Raw genomic sequence first — 25024 nt, 5'->3', positions numbered from 1 at the left:
CCAGATCTGAATTTAATGTACAGTTACACATTTCCTGAACTGTAGTTCTAACTAATCAGAAATATAAGGTTGTTCTATTAAATTCCTTACCATATTAACAGCTGTTCACTGTAAGCTATGTGAAGAGTAGGTGATGCTGTCAAACTCTCTCGCTCATGAAATATATTAATTCCATATTTTTCTAGCAGATTCATCCAACTACTGGGGAGTTACTGTGCTTTGTTTGTTTTTTTTTTTTAATAGTTAAACAAAAGATTTGCTTTAAAGGTACACATGTTCTTTGCTTTCACAAAGTGCTGTGAACAGCCTTCCAGACTCGTGCTTTTTTAATATCCTGTTGGAGTAATGCATTTAAAATGAGCATCCTTTTGCACAGATTGCCACAAATATCTCATGTTGTCGTCTTTGGTTTCTGTTTTGTCATTGTAAGGAATCTCAGAAAATCAGAGAAATTTCATTTCCGGCCAAACAGTTCAAGCATGGTGGTCATCTCAGTAGGCAAAAGAGAGACTGGGTCATCCCTCCAATCAACGTTCCAGAAAACTCAAGAGGCTCTTTCCCTCAGGAATTGGTTCGGGTAAGCGCAGTAAGGCTAGACATGTTAGGTAAGAGAACTGAAGTCCTGAGGCAGTGCTTCGGTGAATAGGAGAGTATTCAAAGCACTGATTTTAGATTGTAGGTTCCTTTAGTTGAGGCTGGGAGAGGGAGGAGGTAAGCTTTCCATGTGTTTGTGAAACAGTGATTAGAAGGAATGCAGGACAGCGCGCTCTTTCTCCTCCTCATGACACAGCCACAATGGACTCGTCACTGTCCTGCAATGAGGTTCTAAAATCCATGACAGCGGCTCTCAAATGAAGAGACAGGGAGAGGGAAACTCAAAGGGTATTGACAAAGCAGTCCAGCACCCTTCACGGCAGTTAGAGGGAAAAGATAGATCTTAAGTACTGCTTTTGATTTACACTTTTAAGAATAATTCTGTGTCACTGATTTCTAGGCCCCAGTTTTGAAAAAAGCGTACTGATATTTAATATGCTAAAAGAAGACGCATTACAAGCCACCCTTTAAATGTAAACATTTGGAACATTTATTTATTTTTTTATATACTGGCATTCCTGTAAAAATACAAATCATATCGGTTCACAATGAAACATCAATTTCGCTCTAGGGCGGTACAAGTAACAAAGTTGCCAGTTAAAACAGTTGAGAACATGTCAAAAACTCGTCTAAACATAACCTGCGAACTCAAGAAACTCATGAAACTCATCTCAACAAGAGATAAAATTAAATGCAATAACTGAATCATAACGGGAAAAGGAAGACAATGGAGGGATGGACGAAGGTGCAAAGAGTAGAAGAGGGGAGTGGGAGGGGTGGTCGAAGGAGCATAAGTGGGGAGTGGAATTGAGTTGTCTAGTTGGAAAGTTCGTTTAGGGGGAGTTAGTTAAAGGCAAAACGACGATTAGGTATCCTGAAAGGCGTGGCTAAAAAGCCATGTTTTAAGTCTCAAGACAGATGGGCAAGATTCTCGTCTGAGGTTGGGAGGTAACGCATTCCATTGGTGTGGACCAGCAGTCGAAATGGCCCGTTTTCTGAAGTGATGTTTTGGCTTGGGGGGCGTACAAGGTGTCTTGGTAGGCACTCCTGATTGGTCTGGAAGAGATATGTGGTTTTAGTTGGGTGGAAGTGTTGAGAGTGGTGAGGTTGTGGATGGATTTGTGAATAATCGTGAGTACCTTGAATAGGATCCTGAATTTGACGGGGAGCCAGTGTAGGTTCTGAAGAGTCGGGTGATGTGTTCCCTTTTTTTGGTATAACATGGAGGATAACTTTTAGAAACTACGCATGGTGGCATGTATGCGTGAATATGGCCACGTGTAGATCTTCGGTAGTATTTTATGACCCGCACGTATATGATACGCATATATTAATAAATACGCATATCTTTACCCTGGGACACGTTTGTATGTATGCTTACTCTCAAATATATGCAATACATTGAAAGCGCATACTTTTCCTACATATTTTAAAAATACGTGTGTATTTTACTCGTAAAATAAAATAGAACTTTAGTAAAACCCAGTTTACGCACATGTCAGCATATGTTTAAAACGCATGCGCGTATTTGAAATTAACCAGTTTACCAATTATTTCATCAGTTTGCCCATTCCTTCTCCAGGTCATCGAGACACTCTTGCTTCTTCAACCTGAAATGCCCCCACTTCACCCAGATCTCCCACCTAGCCATTACTACACAACAAATTATCAATTTTGCAAGATAATTAGCAGGTGTAAAATTGAGCGAATAAGTTGCCAAATGTACGCATATAAGTCTCTCATAAAACTAGCAACTTACACTCACATCTGTTAGCTTCGCCCTGGAGCAACCCTAGATCACCCCTTTTTATGCCTGTATATGTGTGTGTGAAACCTAAAGTGCACACACAATTTTGACTTTTTAAAATAGTGATTACGTGAGTACAGGCTACTTGTGCACGTAAATGCTCATTTTTATGCGTGGAACTCTTTGAAAATTACCTTCATAGAGCACATCGCAAAATCTCTCTAACTTTTCTGTGTGTTGGTTACTCTGTCCTTCACATTCAGGAATGTATATTTTTGCTGCCTTTTTGGGCCATTTGATGCTGGATCCGGTTTCTTAGGCTCTCCTCTTGGTTCCCCACCCAAAATTGACCCGTAGATGTACATAAGAACATAAGAAATTGCCATGCTGGGTCAGACCAAGGGTCCATCAAGCCCAGCATCCTGTTTCCAACAGAGGCCAAAACCAGGCCACAAGAACCTGGCAATTACCCAGGTTCTTACCCAATTTTGTGGCGACACTCAAAAATATCATACTTGTGCTGCCTTTTCAGGCCATATGATGCTTGAATGAGATTTCAGAGTCTCATTGTCCCTTAGGAACTGGAATTAAAAGGGAAATATGATTATAATCAGGTTTGCCTTTTATGCGTTTCCACAGGTGCGAACATCAGTGCATGCAATCACCCCATGTTTCCAACAGAGTCCTGTAGGCGTGTATACTTCTAACTGCTGAGAAAAGTATGCACAAATTGAATGTGAGCCTGAGGGATGGTGGATTCTCAGGGATGTATGAGGAAGATTGGGAAGAGTCTCTGCATGTACCTGCCTATTTTGCCTTTCATTTTTGACAGGCCCTTCTACTAATGAATTTTTAAAGGTTTAACAGGAAGGAAAGAAACTAGACTAAGCTATGTTTCAGGATAAAGATTAACCTGTCCTTTGACAAGTCACTATTTTTGGCACTAATAATGTTATGGTTCTTTTATCACCTTTTCCAACATGCTTGCAAAAAAGTACAGTTATTACTTGGTTTTCATTTTATTTTTCTGGAAAGAATGAGGGACTGATCCAATAAACTATGAGGATTTGAACCTGTAGTAGACAGGTTTACAAATAAGTCTTAACATTGCTAAGATATATAACTCTATCCACTTGACTTATTGTGGGCTAAAATTATGTAAATGTCATTAAGCTGCACCAAATTGGAATGTCTTACATGGTGGTTTAACGCTTTTTTCTTTTTTCTAATGCTAATTAGATTAGGTCTGATCGTGATTCAAGCCTGTCACTGCGGTACAGTGTAACTGGACCAGGAGCGGACCAACCTCCAACGGGTATCTTCATCATCAGCCCACTCACAGGCCAACTGTCAGTGACAAAACCTTTAGATCGGGAGCAAATAGCATCTTTCCATGTAAGTGTTCTGTGAATTTGTAATCTAGAATATGGTCGAAGAAGAAAAAGCTGTCTTGAAAGTTTTGTGATTTCAGCTGCATTTAGCCATGAACCTTTGCATGTTATGAGAATGAAATAACTTTGTACCATGTTACATTTTGAGAAGAAGCATCCATAGGTTAAATTGTGCTTCCTGGTTATCAGGGGTGGGGGGAGGGGAGTGTTATCTTTAAAATCAAAGAAGCATGTCTTCCAAAGTCCTTTATTTCAAGTATTTTTTGTTTTATTGCTATAAACATTAAGGGTTTCAGGTAGACATTTGCTCTAATTTTGAGAAATGGAGATTCCAACTATTTAAATGTTACCTCATAAGAACATAAGAAATTGCCATGCTGGGTAGACCAAGGGTCCATCAAGCCCAGCATCCTGTTTCCAACAGAGGCCGAACCTGGCAAGTACCCAAACACTAAGTAGATCCCATGCTACTGATGCAATTAATAGCAGTGGCTATTACCATACAGGTCGATCCAGTAAGGCCGCGGTAGAAACAGTGTGGTAGTGTCAGGTAGTGTCAGGCGCACCCTTCCTCCCCGCACGCACAGTTCTCTTCACTAACTCCCCGATACTCTCCTCTAATCGCATGCAAATGCATGCCGCGGCTTTAAAGCGGTAGGGAAGGGTTATGCCCGCGTAACCCATTTTACTGTATAGGCGCTTAATACAGCGCCTATACATTAACCTGGGTGCGCTGGTACCTGTCATTTCAAATGACATTTGAAATGACAGGCACCAGGAAGTGTAAAAATCAAAATTTTTAAATACCTGTCGGAGGGCCGCGTGGGTCCAGGCGGCCGGCGGGATCCGGGGGGCCGGTGGGTCGCGTGTTAAATCTAGGCCGCGGGCGGGTGGGGCGCCTGTTCCGGGCGGCGGGGGGGGGGGGGGGGCGGGTGGACGCGCGTTAGTTTCAGACGGCCGCGTGGGTCCAGGCGGCCGGCGGCGGCGGGAGCCGGGTGGTCGCATGTTAAATCTAGGCCGCGGGCGGGTGGGCGCCTGTTCCAGGCAGCGGCGGCGGGGGGACACACGTTAGTTAGAGGCGGGCGGCGGGTGGTCGCGTGTTAAATCTAGGCCGGGTCCACACAGGCGCGCATTCATTCATCCAGGCGGAGGAGCCGGTGGCGAAAGCAGCCGGCTCCTCCGCCTGGATGAATGAATTCATTCACTGCCGGTGGGGGCTGCCTCTCCGGCAGCCCCCACCGGCAGTGAATGAATGAATGCGCGCCTGTGCGACCCCTGCGATTTGGCGCTCAAGGCAGTCACATGCCGTGACGTCACGCCTTGAGCGCCGAATCGCAGGGGTCGCACAGGCGCGCATTCATTCATCCGGGTGGAGGAGCCGGTGGCGAAAGCAGCCGGCTCCTCCGCCTGGATGAATGAATTCATTCACTGCCGGTGGGGGCTGCCTCTCCGGCAGCCCCCACCGGCAGTGAATGAATGAATGTGCGCCTGTGCGACCCCTGCGATTTGGCGCTCAAGGCAGTCACATGCCGTGACGTCACGCCTTGAGCGCCGAATCGCAGGGGTCGCACAGGCGCGCATTCATTCACTGCCGGTGGGGGCTGCCGGAGGCAGCACCCACCGGCAGTGAATGAATGCGCGCCTATGCGGACCCGGCCTAGATTTAACACGCGACCACCCGCCACCCGCCGGCCGTCTCGAACTAACGCGTGTCCCCCCCGCCGCCGCTGCCTGGAACAGGCGCCCACCCGCCCGCGGCCTAGATTTAACACGCGACCACCCGGCTCCCGCCGCCGCCGGCCGCCTGGAACCACGCAGCCCTCCGACAGGTATTTAAAATTTTTTTTTTTTCTTCTGACAGGTTTTATGTGTCCCACATCATTACATTTTCTCGATCATCTCTGTATCGCTTTTTTTTAAATTGTGTTTTATTGTTTTTGAGTATCTTAAGCGGTGTCGATGGATTTGTTACTAGACTCACAGTCCTAACTCCTACTAGGGGGAGGCGGTAAACTAACACGTTACCGCCGTGGCAAAACAGTGCGTTACTAATGAGAGAACCTGAGTGCCCGTTACGGTATCGGAGGGGAATAGCTAATTCCTTCATTATACAGCTAATTCGTTCATTTACATGCCGGGTGCGGGAAGGGTTACGCGTCTGTTTTAAGCGCTACGGACGCGCAAAACTGGAGACTGTATCGCTGGTTTGCCTTACGCATCCGAATTGTGCGCAGCGAGCTCGTTACAGACGAGAAATCTTCAACTGAACTTTACTGTATCGAGCTGTAAGTAAACTTGATTAATCGCAGGTAATGGACTTCTCCTCCAAGAACTTATCCAAACCTTTTTTAAACCCTGCTACACTAACTGCACTAACCTCTTCCTCTGGCAACAAATTCCAGAGCTTAATTGTGTTTTGAGTGAAAATAGAATTTTAGATAAAATGTTTTGTTAGTGTCATATGTAGCTTTTAAAGATTTTTCCTTCGACTGAGAAAGGTGTTTAATTTCTTTGTGAAGAAGTGTCACCATTGTGAATTGAATTGCCTTGGGTAAACTGTGACTGCTATTGGTTTCAAAAGCAAGTGCACTTTGCATGACCTACAAGTCATTGTATTGTGTATTGTGCAGGAGTATACATCGGGCTTCTGTTTTTAAAGTGATAATCAGTGCTAAAATGTCCCCCCCCCCCATTCAAAACAATGGAGTTCATTGGATAAGCATCAGAAAAAACACCATTGTTCCCTGTTCCCAGTACTCAGATTGTCCCTCACTCTTCACTCGCCTAGGATATATACCCTTTCCATACTGACAGCTTCTTAGCTGCACAAGTTCTTACCAGCTGACGAGCCTCTGCTTTCCTTCTCCATCCAACAATTCCATGTCATAGCCACTTCTGTCAGCGAGCAACAGTGCAAGGATATAATGAGCAAGGGAATGGAGGGGAGGGGACTTCAGAGAGTGACAGGGATGGGAGAGGAAGTAAGGATGGGCTGGTGGGAGAGAAAATCCTGATTTTATGTATCTAAATAAAACTCTAAAATATCTAGTAAAAAAAAAAACAAAACACCATCTTGATAACACCATCTTGATATAACACCTGGATACATGATGGGAGGATCCAAGATGACAGCTAGCTGCTAGGTCACTGAACTCCTGATCCTTGTGGCATTTATATTACTTGTCCATTTCTTCCTGTTATGGGTTGAAAGAGGAAGAGCATTCTGGAGCCTTCCCTGCCCCATTACCATCATGAACGATGGAAGCTCATGCCCTTCAGGGTACTTTGCAGATGATGGAAGAGCCATTGGGAAGTGCTGGAAGAGACAGGTGTGTCTCCATCTCTCCCAGGTTCATTGGCGTCACTCAGTCTGGCTGCTGGAGCACCACCTCAAGATTCTGCATTCAGTAGAGCTTCCACACTATGGCAAGGAGGGTCACTGGCTGATGACATTGCAGTGACACTTCCCCGAGTACATGGGATGCCAAAGGCAACACTTCTGTTGACTGGCAGGTTGGTCAGTTCAAAAGCCATTGTGCACAAGGGAGTTTCAGACACAAGGTAAAGTTCTTGGAGGTATTCCAGGGTCTTTTTCATTGGCTGACCAAATTTTCCTCTACAGCACCTCTAGATTTGCAGAGGACCTTTAAGCTGGTGAGATCCGCTGAATTCATGTTAGATTCTATGTGGAATGCTATTGAGGGGTTAGGGAATGTTTCCCAAGTGTCCCCATTAATTCAGAAATGTTGCCCTTTGGTAACTCAACATTTCTTCTTTGGAAAATTCTGACTAAAAAGACTTTTTACAGATCTCTGAATTACAAGTTAATGTGACTTATCTTAAGTTTCTTTAAGAAGCTTTAATTAAGATATTTTTCTGATAAAATGGAGAACCTTGAGAACCTTCAAAGACAAAAGAAATCTGCATTTTATTAATTTTCCTTTCCTTCCTATGATGTGTGCTAAGGAGTTTTTCAGCAGGTACTTGTTGGACGTTCTCATGGTACCTGAATCTGTTTTACTACCCATGGCAAAGATTTATTATCTCCCTGTTAAAAAGGAAGAGGCCAGTGATGGGCTTTCAAGATTTCTCTCATATCGGAGGCTTCTTTGGATGTGACTGCATTATTGAAAAAACCTCAATTTGAAGAACAGTAATAAACAACAAACTGGAAATCCCATGCAAGAATCTTGCTGATATAAATATTGTCTCAATGATCATCTTATGCAAAATAAAGCTTTATGTACTATCTCTGGCAAGCCATGGAGTATAGCTGGTCATTAGGCACAATCATGAGTCTCTGGTTTTTTTTAATTTTGTAAGTGCAAATGAAAATGTTTTACTTCTCTTAAAGTCCCGGAACAAAAGAAAAAATTACCTGACACAGTCAGTGTTTCAAAATCCTCTGATGGATTTGCATCAGGGGCAGCGGGACTCTGTGAAAGCAACTTGACAGTGAACAGGAGCAGAAGTCATTCAGCTCTCTAATGAGAAATACTGAGTTGCTGTCATGGAGTACCACTGCCCCTGAATAAAATGTTTATTTCCTGGCTGTGCCAGGATCCTCCCTGCATTTTGCTATCTTCTGCTGGCGGGAATCTGTACAATGTATGTGCAGCCACCTGTGGAGTGAGGCAGCATGTACAGCTGATCAGTTCTCCATAGTAGTAGGGGTGGACAAACAACAACTGAGGAATGGTACAGGAAGAAAGTTGCACACACACAGGGACTGACAGAGTGATGCCTGAAGCCCAGGAATCCTGGCACTTACTTTCTATGTTCTAGCAATAGATTTCTCCTTTTCCTCTTAGCTGTCATTTTTTACTTTCTAACTAGTTAAGACATTAAAATTGATAAAATATTTGATTTAGTATAATACATGTTTGTCTTTGACAAATCTTTTGTATATGTTCTGTAATGTACATGAGTTTTTCTGTGGGGACAAGCAGGATGGCAGCCCTCACATCTGGGTGATATCAGGTGGAGCCCAGCATGAATCTTTGAAAATGCCTACTGGGCATGTGTAGCCTGTCCCATGTCATCACTTATTATGCAGGCCCCCTTCAATATCATGTTTTCTGTTGAGCCTATCTGTCTCAGACCATCTCTCTTTCCTGCTTACCAAGGATTCATTTTTTGTGAGGCTGAGGCCCCACATTGTCACTTTTATGTAGGATTTTGTTCGGATACAGGCTTCCTTGATTTTCAACAGTTTTGGTGCATCGGATTTAATGCATCAAGGTGGCATCAGTTGCAGTTTTTCTCATCATCAAATTGATTTTGCCTTCTTAATTTTTCAATATATGCACCAGAAGTTGGAGAAAGCCAGTGACTTTGAAAGTGCCCCCTGTGTGAACAGATCATGTCTATTATGAGAATAGAGTCGTATCCTTTGCCTAGAGGCCAACCACAAAGTCTGGGGGTGTCTCCATTCCACAATTTTGACTCCTAGGGAATGTCTTTTCTGGCTTGAGCTCCTGGAAAAGCACTTTGGGTGTCTTAAGTCCAGCCCATTAAATTGGAAGCATTGATATCCAGGAACTCAGGAGCTGCACCAACTACTGACAGTGCATTGTCATCAAGGGGGCTTCAAACCCTGTCGACAGTGAGCACCAGAAAGAACCAGAGAGCCAACATTTGGCTCCTCCAACTCAGAGGTTTAACTGATCTGCCTCTTCTGTATGTACATCGTGAAGCTCCAGTGATGTATATCCAGTGAAGTCCAAGGAGCATCAGCACCTGAACTGTCGATGCATGATGCTGGTAGCAGGGATATTTTGGCAGCAGCTTTGAATCCCCTGAAGCATTCTTGCAAGGAAGAGCTCATCCTCTGAAATCCTGGGAATAGCAACAGTCTGAGGGTCTATCAGCCACCAATATAGCTTTGTGCCCCAGGAAGATGTGGCCTCTCCTGGTTCCCAGACCATATTGGCATCTGCAATTCTTGAGAAGCTGGATAGAAAGATCCAGAAGTCCTGGAAAGTAAGATGCAGAGCATCAGTGCACCAATATAGATTGTATCAGTGTCTTTGCAGACTGACATCAAACTCCTGCTGGAAATCCTCTTAGCACCCAGTGGTAGGACCCCGATGCTAGTTACCAGAGTGAAGTTCACATCTGCATCAATGTTGATCTCCAGTCCATCAGGGAAGGAGGCCTCTTTGAGGCCTTATCTGCTAGATGAGTACATCCAGGTCCACACCTCCAGCGTACCTGTTGGGCTTGGACTTGGAATACTCCTGGGGATTCAGTTATGTATCTGAGGACTTCTCCAATCAGGTTTCTGTTTGGACTTCTCTTCTCTTCCCATGAAAGGACTTCTCCTTTGACTATTTTGTGAAGAGCATGGTGGAGGTCTTACTGTTTATGTTGCAAAAACAAGCTCCGGGATTCAAGACGTAGCAGCTGCCTAATTGATGGTGGTTAAATCTGCCATCAAGAAGACCAAGAGGTCTAGAACCCATTCCTCTGTGTCCCCAAAGAAAGGATTCTTGTTACCTGGACTTGGGAAAAAACATTTTTAGGGAGCTAATCTAAATGCTTGCATAATATCCTAACCTGCTGTTCATGAGCCAATATATGTGATTCATATTTGAAAGCATGAAGAAGGTGGCAGAGCAGCTTCCTGAAAAGCAGTGCAATGCTTTAGAGTCACTGTTGAACAAGGAGTGTAGAAAATATATCAGTTTAAGTTGGAGTTGAGACACTCTGCAGTGAGTATTAGTGCCTGCAGACTCCCTGGTTGCGGGCCTCAGACCTACAACAGGATGTCCAGTATATAGTCCTGGGGGAAGTCTGCGCAGAAAATAGCAGAGGAGACCCTGGCATGCTGCGAATGGAGCGTGTCCCGTATGTTTCGGGGGACGCACTCTGTTCGCGGAGAAGATGAAGGCCCGGCATGCTATTCGTGGCAAAAAGGGAAGGCCCCCGTCTACTGCGAACAGCGTGCCTGGGCCTTCATCTTCGCCGTGAACGGAGTGCGTTCCGCGGCACACAGGGACCTTCCCTTTTCTCCATTTACGGCACGCCGGGCCTTCATGTTTGCAGCATGCCGGTGAGAAAAAATGTGTGTGAGAGAGGGGAGGGGAGGGTGAGAGAGAGCATGGGAGGTAAGGGGGGATGGGGGATGTCTGTGAGAGGGAGGGGGAGGGTGAGAGAGAGCATGGTTGGTAAGAGGGGTGGGTGGGGGGATGTTTGAGTGTGGGTTTCAGAGAGAGGGAGTCTATATGAGGAGATTGTGAAGGAGTGTGTGTGTGTGAGAGAGATTAGGAGCGCATGTGTATGAAAAAGGGATTGTGTGTATGTGAGGGTGCTAGTCTGTGTGAAGCGATTGTGTATGTGTGAGACAGAGCCTGTGTGAAGGGGTGCATGAGAGAGAGAGACATAAGTAGCCTGTGTGAGGATGTATGTGTGAAAGAGAAAGGGAGCTTGTGTGGGTGTGTATGCAAGAGAGAGGGCCCTGTATGAGGGGATATGAGTGTGTGTGCAAGAGAGTGAGGGAGCCTGTATGAAGGTGTGTGTATGCGTATTAGAGAGAGGGAGCATGTGTGTGAGAGAGGGAGGACAGAGGGAGCCTGTGTGAGGGGCAATACTGAGAACAGGGTCAAACTCGGACTGTCAATAGAGTGGAAGGAGTTGAGCCTAGAGGTGGAGGTGAGAGATACTGGCACATGGAGGAGTTGGGCCTGAGAGAGCAAAGTGGCCAGGGGAGTAGGGAGTGAAGGGACACAGTAAATTTCTAGGGAAATTCTGCTCAAAATATTTAAAATTCTGCATCTTTAAGTAATAACTTTTTTCTGTATGTATATAAATTGTAATTACTTAAAGACTATATATTCAACACAACATCGTTTAAGTTCCTTTAAATTTAAATAGATTCTGGAGTTTAGGCAGAATTCCAGTTTTCATTATTTCACATATACCAGGTATGAGTTTAATGGGCCTTCATAACACCCCACGGTATTCGGGCATTACTCCTCCATTTTTAAACCGCTGAAAAGGGTCATCTTTAATCATTGGTCATACTCAGTCCTGTATTCAAAATTATTTTTTATACTTCTCTTTCGTTTCATTTTTTTCTTTTTGCTAAAATCAACGTTCAAGATGTGGAAATCAAAACATTACTTAGATTCAGGGTTCTTTCCTTAAGTTAACATCAAAGCATTATTCAGTGTGAAAAATCATGATACGATTTGGATTCAGGGTACTTCCCTTAAGCAGATATCAGAGCACTGTTCGACGTGATCACGTTCTGCATTCCAGCTGCTTCAGGAACCTCTCTGGTATCGAATTCACATTCCCAGTACGTACCAGGATCAATACAGACCGCTGGGTTATGCCTCCCTTCCAGCAGATGGAGTCAGACAAAAGCTGCAGATAACCCGGTGTGCCACCTGCGATCCTTCAGTATTTCTCTGACTCCAGCATATGAAGGATGGCATAACCTGTGGTCCTGATCCTTTGCAAAATTCTTTATTTGATTGATTAATAAGTGAAGGGGGTATCCTAACCTTAGTACCTTTGACTAGATCAACTTGTAATAAGTAGTAAAAAAAAAAAAGGGGGGGGGGGAAGACTGAGATCACTTTGTAATAGTAGGCAAGGCTGGGCTCCTGCCCTTGGCCTTAATACCCGGAGAATATTGACACAGCCTGGTGAGTTGGGGGGATTTACTAGAGGCCATCGCCAAGCGCACCACGGTTCCAGTAACGGGAAGAGCAGCTCTCAAGGACCTCCAGGATAGAAAGCTGGAGGTTCTACTCAAGCGGATATTTGAAGTATCGGCCCTCAGTTAGGGCGGCCGTCTGTAGTCTCATGCAGAGAGCTACCCTTAGATGGGTTCAGCATTTACTCACAACTCAAGAGCTCCCTCCGGCAGAGGCAGAACAGGCCGACCACATGGAAACGGTGGTTGCTTATACAGCGGACGCTTTGTACAATCTTCTTCGTACTTCTGCGCACACTGTGTCCTCAGCAGTTTCGGCAAGGAGGCTTCTTTGGCTCCGTAATTGATCAGCTGATGTCTCTTCTAAGTCTCAGCTGGGTGCCTTTCCGTTTAGAGGAAAGCTATTATTTGGAGATGATCTGGAACAACTGGTTAAGTCCTTAGGGGACAATAATAAGGTTTACAAGCTCCGAAGCAATAGTGTCCTTCAACCATCGGGCAATAATAGTCTTTGAAGCCTTACACCCTTTCTTAGGACCGCTCCATAAGACAAAAAGATGATATGACAATCAAAAAGCATTTATCACTTTGAAGTACCACAGAAGTATCCTGCAGACATCCAATCTCCTCAAATGCTGAGCCTGAGGAGAATTCCTATCCAAATCTGGAAAAGCTGGTAACTCTGATTTACATGAAACGCCGATACGACCTTCGGCAGAAAAGAAGGCACCGTCCGAAGTGAAATCCCAGAGTTCGAGATTCGCAAGAATGGTTCTCTGCAGATCAACGCTTGAATCTCTGATATTCGTCTGGCTGAACAGATAGCCATGAGGAACACTGCCTTGAGTGTTAAATCTTTCAACATAGCCTGCTTGATAGGCTCAAAGGGAGGACCGCATAGCCCACAGAGAACCAAATTTAAACTCCACGAAGAACACACTGCATGCACTGGCGGGTGTAAATATTTGGCTCCCTTCAAAAAACACGCCACATCCGGATATCCTGCAATGGACGGACTATCAACCTTACCTCTTAAACAGTCTAACACCGCTACCTGAACCCGGAGCGAGCTATACGCCAGTCCTTTCTTTAGGCCGTACTGCAAGAACGTGAGAATGTGCACAATAGTGGCCTGGCACGGGGACACCCTCAATCCACTGCACCAGGAATCAAAAACCTTCCACACCCGAACGTAGATGAGAGAAGTAGAGGTCTTTCGTGCGTGTAGTAGAATGGTAATCACCGCATATGGATTGCCTTTCTTTCTCAACTGTTTCCTCTCATAAGCCAAGCCACCTGATCGAAAAATACAAGATCCTGTCTGAGTAAATTCGGTAGGTGACAGAGACGCAAGGGACTGTCTACTACCAAGTTGATCAGGTCTGCGAACCACAGCCTCCGCGGCCACTCTGGAGCTATGAGAATAACCGGCCCCCGGTGGGACTCTATTCGCCTTAAGACCTTCCCCCACCAACGGCCAAGGAGGAAACACAGAGGAGTGCGTTGTGAGGCCACGGAAGGACCAGGGCATCCAACCCTTCTGACCCGTGCTCCCTTCTGCGACTGAAGAAATGAGCCGCTTTTGCGTTCAGCCGAGTCTCCATCAAATCCAGCCGGGGGACTCCCCACTGGCGAGTAAAGAGCCACATCGCCTCCTCAGACAGTTCCCATTCGCCGGGATCTAGCCTTTGTCGACTTGAGAAAATCTGCCTGGATGTTGTCCACTCCGGCTGTGTGATGCCGCCAACCGGAGCAGATTGTGTTCCACCCAGACCATCAACTTGTCCGCCTCTGCGGCCAGCGGCCGACTCTTTGTTCCCCCTTGACGATTTATGTAAGCCATGGTTGTCGCATTGTTGGATAGGATCGTTACCGAACGATGCTGGATTAGTGGGAGAAAACGGTGCAATGCTAGACGAACCGCCCTTGTCTCCAACCGATTTATGGACCACTTGGACTCCTGCGCTGTCCATTGACCTTGTGTTGATCGTGACCGACAGACTTCCCCCCAACTGGAAAGGCTGGCATCCGTTATCACGATCATCCACTGTGGATTTTCTAGATCCATTCCCTGCTGTAAGTGATCGGGGATCAACCACCATTCTAGACTGGCCCTGGCTGGATCCAGAAGGGGCAAGGGCAAGTGGAATTTCACGGACTTGGGGTCCCAACGGGAAAGCAACACCCTCTGCAAAGGCCTCATATGAGCAAACGCCCAGGGAACCAACTCCAGAGTAGATGCCATAAAACCAAGAACTTGCAAATAGTCCCAACACCTGGGATGATACCAATTGGCTCTTGGAGAAATTGACAACACATCCGAGTGAATGGAGGCGATGCAAAACAGACTGCACCACCACCTTGCAGAGCTCTTCCGATTTCGCCTGAATGAGCCAGTGGTCCAGACAGGGATGAACTGAGATCCCCTCCTGCTGCAGACGTGGTGAAGACGCGGGGAGCCGTTGCTAAACTGAACGGCAGCGCACGAAACTGGTAATGCTCGCCCAAGACCATTAATCGCAGAAACCTTTGATGATGCTCTCGGATTCCTATATGAAGGTAAGCCTCCGTCAGATCCAAAGAAGTCAAAACTTCACCTTTGTGGACGGCCGCATTGACAGACCTCAATATCTCCATTCGAAAACGAGGGACCCGTAGTGCTCTGTTGATATTTTTTAAGTCCAATATCGGCCACAAGAAGCCCTCCTTATTGGGGACTACAAAATAAATGGAGTACCTGACGGTTCGACATTCGTTCGGTGGCACCGGGACAACCGCTCCCAGGACCTTGAGCCGAGACAGGGTTTGGAATATGACCTGTTGCTTTGCCTGAGACCCACAAGGAGACACTAGAAAAGGATCTCGAAGCAGGTGAGCAAAATCCAAAGTGTAACCATGTTCTATGATATCTAGAACCCACTGGTCCGAAGTAATCTTGACCCATTCCTCGCGAAACAGGGAGAGACTACCTCCAATCTCGGGAACAGAGGAATGGGACGGCTCACCTTCATTGGGAAGCCTTGTTGGAGGAAAATCCTTGGGAGGATCCGTCGCGTTGAGGTCGTCTTCCACGAAAGGAATGAGCCCAAGCCTGAGACCTTGCCGATGACTGCCAAGGGGCAAACAATGAGCCCTTACTCCTACGAAAACGACGCTGACCCCGAAAATGACCCCAGGTCACACCAAAAGAGCAAGACGGCCTGGGCTTGTCCTCCAGGAGCTTGTAAACCTTATTGTCCCCTAAGGACTTAACCAGTTGTTCCAGATCATCTCCAAATATGTCACGGGCGACAAGTTCCAGATGGTCTTAAGTGGCATCTTGGGCAGAGAGCCAATGTGTTTCGCCATAAGAGATTTGCAGGGCAGCTACTTGGAAATCTTTGCACACGTTTGCTAAGCATTACCGTTTGGACGTCCGGACTCCGGATGTTGATTCATTTGGCAGCAGTGTGCTTCAAGCGGGACTCTCCGGGTCCCACCCCATTTAGGGCAGTTTGGGTACATCCCAGCGGTCTGGACTGATCCTGGTACGTACAGGGAAAGGAAAATTGGTTCTTATCTGCTAATTTTCGTTCCTGTAGTACCAAGGAATCAGTCCAGACGCCCGCCCAGGGGTATAGTGTTCAGGAGAGTCCGCTCGGTTGGTTTTGTTTTTTCTCTCTGCAGTTTTTAGACGAATCTGAAGATTTTCAAGCAAGCTTATCCATGGAAGCATTTCAATCCATACTCTTGTCCTATACATAGTTTTCACAGTTTATTATTCAGCTAAATTCTCTTGATCTAGTCATTGGTGGTTTAAATTTACTTCATTCTGCTTTGATATTGCTTATACTGAATGATCGCATGTGGCACACGGGTTATCTGGGGGTGCTTTTCAGCTTTTCTCTGACTCCTCCTGCTGGAAGGGAGGCATAACCCAGTGGTCTGAACTGATTCTTGGTACTACAGGAACGAAAGTTAACAGGTAAGAACCAATTTTCCTTTCCGTTTCTTGTATGTCATGGGATTATTGTATGTCATGGGATTATTCTCTTTTTTTTTTTATCTTGTGGTCTTTTATTCCGCGGGCATTTCACTACGTCCTCGTGGCTCTGGAGAAACCTCCTACCTCTGATATCTGCTTAAGGGAAGTACCCTGAATCCAAATTGTATCATGATTTTCACTCTGAATAGTGCTTTGATGTTAATTTAAGGGCATACCCTGAATCTAAGTAATGTTTTGATTTCCACATCTTGAATGCTGATTTTATCAAAAAGAAAAATGTATAAAAAACAATTTAGAATACAGGACTGAGTATGACCAATGATTAAAGATGACCCCTTTCAGCGATTTAAAAATGGAGCAGTAATTCCCGAATACCGTGGGGTGTTATGAAGGTCCATTAAACTCATACCTGGTATATGTGAAATAATGAAAACTGGGATTCTGCCTAAACTCCAGAATCAATTTAAATTTAAAGTAACTTAAATGTCGAAGTTGTGTTGAATATATTTCTTGGTGACGTCAACCTAGAAAGGTGTATTATTTGATATTATTACTTAAAGACTATCATGTAAATTGTGTTATTTTGACCAATATAAAGTTTGCAGAATTTTAAGTTTTTGTGCGCAGAATTTAAAAAGTTTTTGGGCAAAATTCCCCCAGGAATGATGTTAGATCTGATATATATGCTGTTGTATTTGATTGCTATGTTGTAAGCCACAGTGAGTCCTTTTCTTTGGAGGAGGCTGACATTTAAATAAATGGAAATTGAAATGAAAGTGGAGCTCTTAGGGTGTCAACAAAGCATTTTTTTGCAATTTTACTGTTCACATTAAAACAAATCATTTAGATATTGTCAGTTCTATTTTTCCGGGATACTCACACGCAGGATCCATGCTTTTTTTTTGAGGGACTACAGAGCAAATCAAGCTGGTGAAGCAAAAATGTGCCAGTACCTTCTGGGAAAAAAAAGCCTTGGGTATTTTCTGACTTAAAATGTTGTCTATCACTAAGCTAATTTAAAGATTCTGTAGTGTAGTGCTGAAGTTCAGAAGGGCTTAACAAATAGCTAAAATTCCTCTGTGGTTGAGTTCATCTGAGCTCCTGTTACAGCAAAGCCGCGTTTGCACAGTCAGAATTTTTTTTCAAACTGTTTAGCATATTTAATTTAAAAGTGTCTCCATGTAAAGAAGGGCTTCTCTGCATACATGATCATTAGAGCTGTACACTTGTCTCAGAAATTATCCTTTTTTGGCAGTCCTTGTAGTTTGTCATGATTTTTGTGATTTCTTATTGTTTTTATGCAATTTCCGCCCTTTTCCATGGGCTTGTAACATTGCATTTTCTGGAGAATTGGGAGCAGCCTGTTGATGTGAAGGATGTGTCTTTGGCTAATTTTGCTAACTCAATTTTGTTTTTTTAAATATTTTTTCAAATGTCATCTTAGTTCCTATACCGTAAACATATTCTTTGAATATAAACATAGCAAAATAAAGGCTGATTTTATATTAACAGAAAAAAATAAACATACAAGTAATTTCTCACTTCACGGAATCCAAAAACACTAATGAACCTGGTTCTAGAAGATACCGGGTACTAGTGCAGGCATTCTCGCCTTTGCAGGATCACAGGAGTGCAGCCATTTCCTTTGCACGTGACTCCATTTCATTGCTTTAACTGAACAGCTTTTTCTTCCTCCATATGACAGTGTGAACCAGTTGGTACTCATTGTCTCAAACACAGCCCCTCATTTTGCAGGGCCTGGGAGTCTTATGATCAGAAATATCTTGAGGCATACACTTAATGAATGGGGGGAATGAAGAAAGGTGGATCTATATACAGACAACCACCAACAAGGACTGAATTATTTAGTCTGGGTGGGCAGGTGGGCGTGGTTGTGGCTTGCTTATTGCATCGGTTGCTACCCCTAATTGGGCTAGATATTTCAATTAGATGTAGTTCCAATACTGCTCTCTCATTAATGGTGGGGGTGGAAGGGAAATAGAACCAAAAGGTTACTAAGAGCCAAGTGTAACATAAGTATGAGAAAAAAAAGTGTGAAACTTGCTGGGCAGACTGGATGGACCGTTTGGTGGTCTTCTGCCGTCATTTCTATGTTTCTATATAATGGTTAAGAGTGTAAACAGTAATGACATGTACCTTTGAGCAACAGCAAAGGCCAGGATCGAAAGGTAACAAAAAGAGCCGGTGTGCAGGTTTTTCCATCTAAATGCAAACATTTCTTGTGATAGCTTAGAGTTTCTCTGACTTAAATATTTTTTTTTCTTCAGAACCTTGTATTTGTTTTGTCTAGTGTCTCACATCCTTACACATTTTAATGTTGTTTTTTTTTTGTAGCTGAGGGCACATGCAGTGGATGTGAATGGAAACCAGGTGGAAAATCCGATTGACATAGTCATCAATGTCATCGATATGAATGACAATAGGCCCGAATTCTTACACCAAATTTGGAATGGAACAATTCCTGAAGGATCCAAACCAGGTAGAACTTTCTTGACATGTTTGTGTGTTAATACAAAATGGCTTGAAAACCTATTGAAATCAGATTTGAAATTCTGTACTGGATAATCCTTTAATGATTTAGAGCAGTCTCAAAAGTTATTTGTTCTCTTTTCCTGCTATTCACCCTCCTAGGCTTATTGCATTTTGAAAAAAACATATTGAGGCTTGTACCTATCCTAATGTAAAATAACACAGAGACACCTGGTACAAACAATTCAGTTTGTATAAATAATGATTCACAAACATTGAGGGAGAAGCAGCTCAAAAGATAGATGCAACAAACACAGCATATTGGACCAACTCATGGATAAGATCTGTTGATAGACTCAGAATAAATCATTGGATGGAGCCTGAAGACCAGAATTATTTTTATTTTCATTAAAAATTACAGTATAGCCTAGCATAGTTGACTGAGTGGAGAATGCCACAGTGCATCTTCTCCAGGTCCCTCTCTGCATAAAACTTCTCTGATCTTTCCATGATTTTATCACAAAGCAGAAATGAAGGATTTGTGATAATGGGCACTATAATGAGCAAAATATATCAAAACATGCAGTCAGAAGTATGTATGATATGCCTGCAAATAAAGGCAAACATTCATGCAAATGTAACTGTATTTTTACAAAAAAATCTTTGTGGGAAAGATCAGTTAATGGTTGGTTAAACCTGCTGATCCAAAGTGCTTCCATTTTTGAGAGATTAAGCTTTAGTTTATGCTGCTTTAGCCAAACTGCAATTGCAGTTTGGCTAAAGCAAGAATAATCTGCTTTCGGTGGGTCAGTAAAAGCCACCAGCTGGAGATCATCAGCATAGAAATACCCACTAAAACCATAATACTGTATTAAGGCAACCAAAGGAGCAAGATAAATATGAAATAAAATTGGTATCTGCTGAACTCATATCCAACAGAATAGGAAGAAAAACTTCCCCTGGGTCAACTTTCATCCTAATTTCATTTGTAAGTGCTACCAATGCTGTCTCTGTACTGAAGTTTGGCAAAACCCTTTATTGTTTAGGATACAGAGCATTAATTTTTATCAGAAAGTTATACAGTTGGCAATCGACCACTTTTTCGAAAGCCTTGAAAAGAAAAGGTAAGTTAGAAATAGGCCTATAACTTTGCAAATCGTTAGGATCAAGATTATCCTCTTTTTCATAATAAGGCATATTAAAGTTTTCATTAAAGGTTGTATTGAAGCCTGCTTCAATATGAGAGCGACTATGCCTTGTATTTAATGTTCCAAAATCTTCAACATGCCCACCTGGAAATTTTTATTAAATTGAAAGAATTTGCTACAAGGTATTAGTCATGGCACAATATTTGAAAACTCTGAACATCAAAATCTAACTGTACATTTATTTTGTTAAATTATTTTTGTATATCAGGTCATATAGACCTGACATGTTTCAGTCCTGGACCTGTCTCAAGTTTGAGTGATTGTGAAATGGATGCCAAAGCAATAGGACAAGAAACTATAGTGAAATTATGCCATTGCTACAAATTATGGATGTGACATAGTAAATAACAGATAAAAATCAGCTTGGACCATCCTGTTTACCCAGTTGAGATTCATCTGATTTTCTATCACTTTGGGTAGATAATCATATAAATTCCCAAATACAAACTCCAGCTTCCTCCCTCCCTGTCTTATACCTGACTTCTCAACCTTTTCATACCACTGCTTACCATATCTGTACAAAATATCTCCAAAATCTGTTACAGTGCCCGCTTCTACCTCATGTAGGCCAATCTAGGGCTTCTTGTTTAACTCTGATTCTTACAAGATTAACACTGAATATAACGCCCAGGCCCCTTCCATGTCTTATTACCAAGTTTTGTAATCCACACAGCCACAGAAATTGTCACAAACATCTAGCCCCTCCCCATGCTTATTGATATTTGGGTGTTAACTGTGGTCGCCCCATACAAGTTGCTCCAGGTTTCTTGGAAGCCCAATGCAATGGTACCACTACTTTTAGTATTGTAGCTGCTCTGTGTGTTACTCCAGTTCAATCTTGGAAGCCTGAAGCAGTTGTACTACTGCTGTTTAGGGTTGTTACTGTCACTCCATGCAAATTACACTGTTATAATCTCTAGAAGTTATGTAGCAGGCCTAGGATCCCATCTTTAAGCTGCTATGAGCAGATCTGTATTGGACTCACATCCTGCTTCAGTAGATAGACTACTATAACTATTAATAAGCAGATTGTCAGAAGATATTTAAAGCATACTTGTCTGTCTCTCCATGATACAAGTCTTTAAAAAAAAAAAAAAAAGAAGACTGGAGAGTTAGACTGCACTGCACTAAATGAAGATGTAGGCATAATAGGCATCTTAGAGACCTGGTGGAAAGATCATCACTGTAATTCCACGGTGTAAACTGGATTGAAATGGCAGGGCAGACCAAACTGGTGGAGGAGTAGCACTATATGTTAAGGATGGCCTAGAGTCAAGCATAATTAAGGGTCTGTAGGAAACAAACTGCAATCTGAAATCTTTATGGAATGAAATTCCATATGTGATGAGGAATTGATGCAGTCAACTTTGATATAATCACTGGAAGGAGGATATCAAGTAAAGATACTGCAGTAGTATTTAATTTTTAAAAAAGGAGATTATGGTAAAATGATGAAATCAATAGAAGAAACCTAGAAGGAACAATTGAGAGATTGAAGTTTAAAAACACCATCTCTGAAGCCCAGATAAAATGTATGCCATGCATTTAAAAAAAAAAAAGTTGAAGGAAGACCAAATGATTGCCAGCATGATTAAATGATGAGGTGAAAGAGGATTTTAAAAAGGCATCTTTCAAAAAAAAAAAAATTGAAGGCAGATCCAAATGAGAATTATAGGAAAGAACATAAGCACTGATAAGTTGAAGTGTAAAACATTTAGACAGGCCAATAAATAATTTGAGAAGGAAATTTGCTATAAATGTAAAAAAAAAAAATACATTTCTCAAGTACATCGTTTGGACCAATAGTTGACCAGGGAAAAGTGAGGCACGCAGAGAATGACAGAATCATAGCAGAAACACTAAATGAGTTCTTTGCTTTAGTCTTTACTGCAGTGGTTCTCTCCAGGTATGTTGGGACACACTGGTGTATCGTGAGATCCTGGAAGGTGTGTTGCGGGGCCTGTAGAAGGCTGCTGTCTCCTTAGCCCCACTTGGAGTTGGTTGACTTATCTTATATTGGGCCTGATAGGAGGCTACTCTCTCACTTCTTTCTGCACCAGTGGGAAGCTGTTTCCTCATCACCCAGATCAGAGTAAGACATTGTCAACTCCTGCTGTTCTTGGCCCAATAGAACACAAACTTTGTCTTCCTCTGCTGAGTCTGGGAGTGATGTTGCTGATGAACTCTTCATCCTGTAGAAGGTGTGAGGATGCTGCAGGTGGAACGGAGAGGCAGTGCTGAACAGGAAGGGGTGGGAAACGGGGTTGGAGTAGCTGGGCAGGAAGGGAGGTGGGATGAAGGCAGTAGGGAGAGTCAAGCAGAGGAGAGAGGAAGCACAGGGAAGTGGATGTGACAAGGCAGGGATGTGAGTGTGAACGGATGATTGAAAGGGAGTAATTGGGAAAAGTGAAGGATGATGGAGGGGGCGTGATGTAGTTCTAGAGACATGACAGTTTGGGAAATGTGCATTTCTTCTCTGTTTGTACTTTGCTTAGTGTAGGAGGATATGTATTTCTGTCTCGAGTTCTCGTTTTGCACTGCTTGTGGCGTGGTTGTTTTGAGGTTCCATTCCAGGTTTTGTCTCCACACTTGTAATTTATGGTCTCTTATTCTGTATTTGGTGCAGGTTGGACCTGTATGCATAACTAAGGTGAGGTATTTTACTAGTATGCAGGGATTTGATTCAGTCTTGTTGCGCTTTCTCATTCTCAGTAGGATATGCATTGGTGCTGCGTTGCTGCCTTTTCTTACGTAGGTCCATTGCTATTTGAGTTCTTGGGAGTTAATGCTGCAGTGGTATGGCAGGTTTGCTACATGTCCTGAGTGTTTTTGTTTTTTTTTTTCAGGTTTTATATTTTACCATTTGCATGGTAGTAGGTAGTAAGGGAGTTTGTGTTTCTGTTATTGAGATAGCACTAAAATCAGAATTTCTTTTATATGGTGAGTTGTATGGGGAAATACCCTAGTTCTTCTCTGCATCCATTATTTGGGGAAGGGGTGGGTTCCTGTGGCTGCAGAGTATGTTTAAATTTAGCTCCGTGATGGTCATTTGTTCAGTGCATCGTCTCTCAGGTGTGTCCAATAGAAAAAAGGTTGAGAACCACTGCTTTATTGAGTAGAATGTTGTAGAGAAGGTGATGATTTGGAGGATCTGAAGCAAATGTGAAACTGGAAGATATAATATAGAGCAACTTGGCAAAATCAATAAATCACCAGGCCTGGATGATGATCACCCAGAGTTCTGAAAGTACTCAAATATAAAATTGTAAACCTGTTATTAGTAGTAATCTTTAAAATCGGCCACTGTGCCTGAAGACTGCAATGTAAAGCCAATTTTTAAAAAGGAATCCAGGGTAATCTGGGAAACTATAAACTAGGGAGCCCGAAGTCATTGCCAGGTAAATTAAGAGAAGCTAGTCTTAAGAGCAGAATTAGTAGTTACATGGATAGATCTGGCTTAATGGTGAGGAGCCAAAATGGATTTAGCTCACATGAAGTCACACCTTAATCTATTTGACTTTTTTGAAAGTATAACTAAACACAAGGGTGAACTAGTTGATGAGGTGTATCTGGATTTTCAAAAGGCATTTTACAGAGTACCTTATGAGAGACTTTTCAAGAAATTAAAAAGTCAAATATTGATAACTAGTTAATGGATAAACATTTGTACTAAATAGTTTGCTCAGCAGAGAGAGGTGAAATGTAAAGTGCCACAATGATCTGTTATGGGACCAATATTGTTTTAACATTTATATCAGATCTTACCAAATTGTGGATCAGGACCCCCCAAAAGGGGTCACAAAACCCTCTGCTAGGGTCAAAGTGCCTTAAATGTCAACACTTTTTAGATGCCAGAAACAGCAGCATTAGTAGTGAAAGGTAGCATAAGGGTCTGTGAGCCCAGCACCCACTTGTAGGCCCTAAGGTAAAATGGGATGAATTTATGACAGTATCTCAGGCTGAGGTCTTGTAGATAATTAATACAATTAATTCTTCGTCCTGGCCCTTCAATCTGTGTATGACAGTTGTGTTCAAATTTGTACATCATGGCATTAATGTATATGTTAAAAATGTTATAAACTTCTCATTAACCACTAGTACTCTCCAATATTCATTAAAGTGAGCATTTGTTCATCCCATGCTAAAAAGGACATCTCCAGACTGTAGATTTATCTTTCGTCCCATCTTATCTCTTCCGTTTTTATCCAGAATAATTGAGAGCATAGTGTAAAAGCAACTATCTTGAGTTTCTTGATGAAAATGCTATTTTGGACCAAACATTTTGGTTTTCAAAAGCATTTTAGCATAAAGACACTATTACTGTCTCCTTTTGATATCATCCATTGTAGCTTTGACACCGGAACCTGATTTATGATCTTATTAAACATGACAGCTTTTAACACATTAAATCATGAAATCCCGTTTTCATATCTGATAGAGATTGGAATTGCAGGGAAGGGTTTGTCTTGGTTTCATTCTTATTTGTGATCGTATCCTCAAATGAGAATTGTCTCAGAAGTTTCCCACTGGTACTCACTCAATACAGGTATACCACAAGGCTTTGCTTTATCTATGGTTCTGTTCAATATTTATCTTGCTCAGCTATGCAAATTATTAGTTGGGATGGGTGTAACTTATACAATTTATGCAGACTGTGAATTTTTCTTCCCAAAGCAGTCATCTTAGTTCAACACATTTGAGTTTGTTACGATCTGCTTCAATTCTATTAAATGATTGTTACATCATAATAGACTTGCACTAAATATAAATAAAGCTGAAATCATTATATTAAGCTGTACTCCATTTATCGAGGCTCCTTTGTTTTTCCATTTGAGGGAGTTAACTTTCCAATTTTGCAAAAAGTGTGTAACTTAGGGATAATATTGGATCCAACACGATCAATGTGCATACGTCTAAAGTCTGTTGAAAATCAACTTTTGCTAA

The 25024-nt window shown here is 42.8% G+C and overlaps 1 protein-coding gene across 1 annotated transcript in view; it reads left to right on the top strand.

Moving 5' to 3' along the window:
* The window catches only part of CDH2 (cadherin 2), a 399350-nt gene that overhangs the window by 261147 nt on the left and 113179 nt on the right, over nt 1-25024 (top strand). Inside the window, exons 4-6 of the mRNA XM_029591171.1 lie at nt 431-577; nt 3581-3736; nt 18738-18882. Coding sequence (XP_029447031.1) covers nt 431-577; nt 3581-3736; nt 18738-18882 — 448 coding nt within the window. The remainder of the gene's footprint in view (nt 1-430; nt 578-3580; nt 3737-18737; nt 18883-25024) is intronic.

Source organism: Rhinatrema bivittatum, chromosome 2 (assembly GCF_901001135.1).
Source record: "Rhinatrema bivittatum chromosome 2, aRhiBiv1.1, whole genome shotgun sequence".
NCBI classification, from domain to species: Eukaryota; Metazoa; Chordata; class Amphibia; order Gymnophiona; family Rhinatrematidae; genus Rhinatrema; species Rhinatrema bivittatum.
The sequence above is the reverse complement of the archived record's forward strand: the minus strand, read 5'-3'. Positions and strand labels throughout refer to the sequence as shown.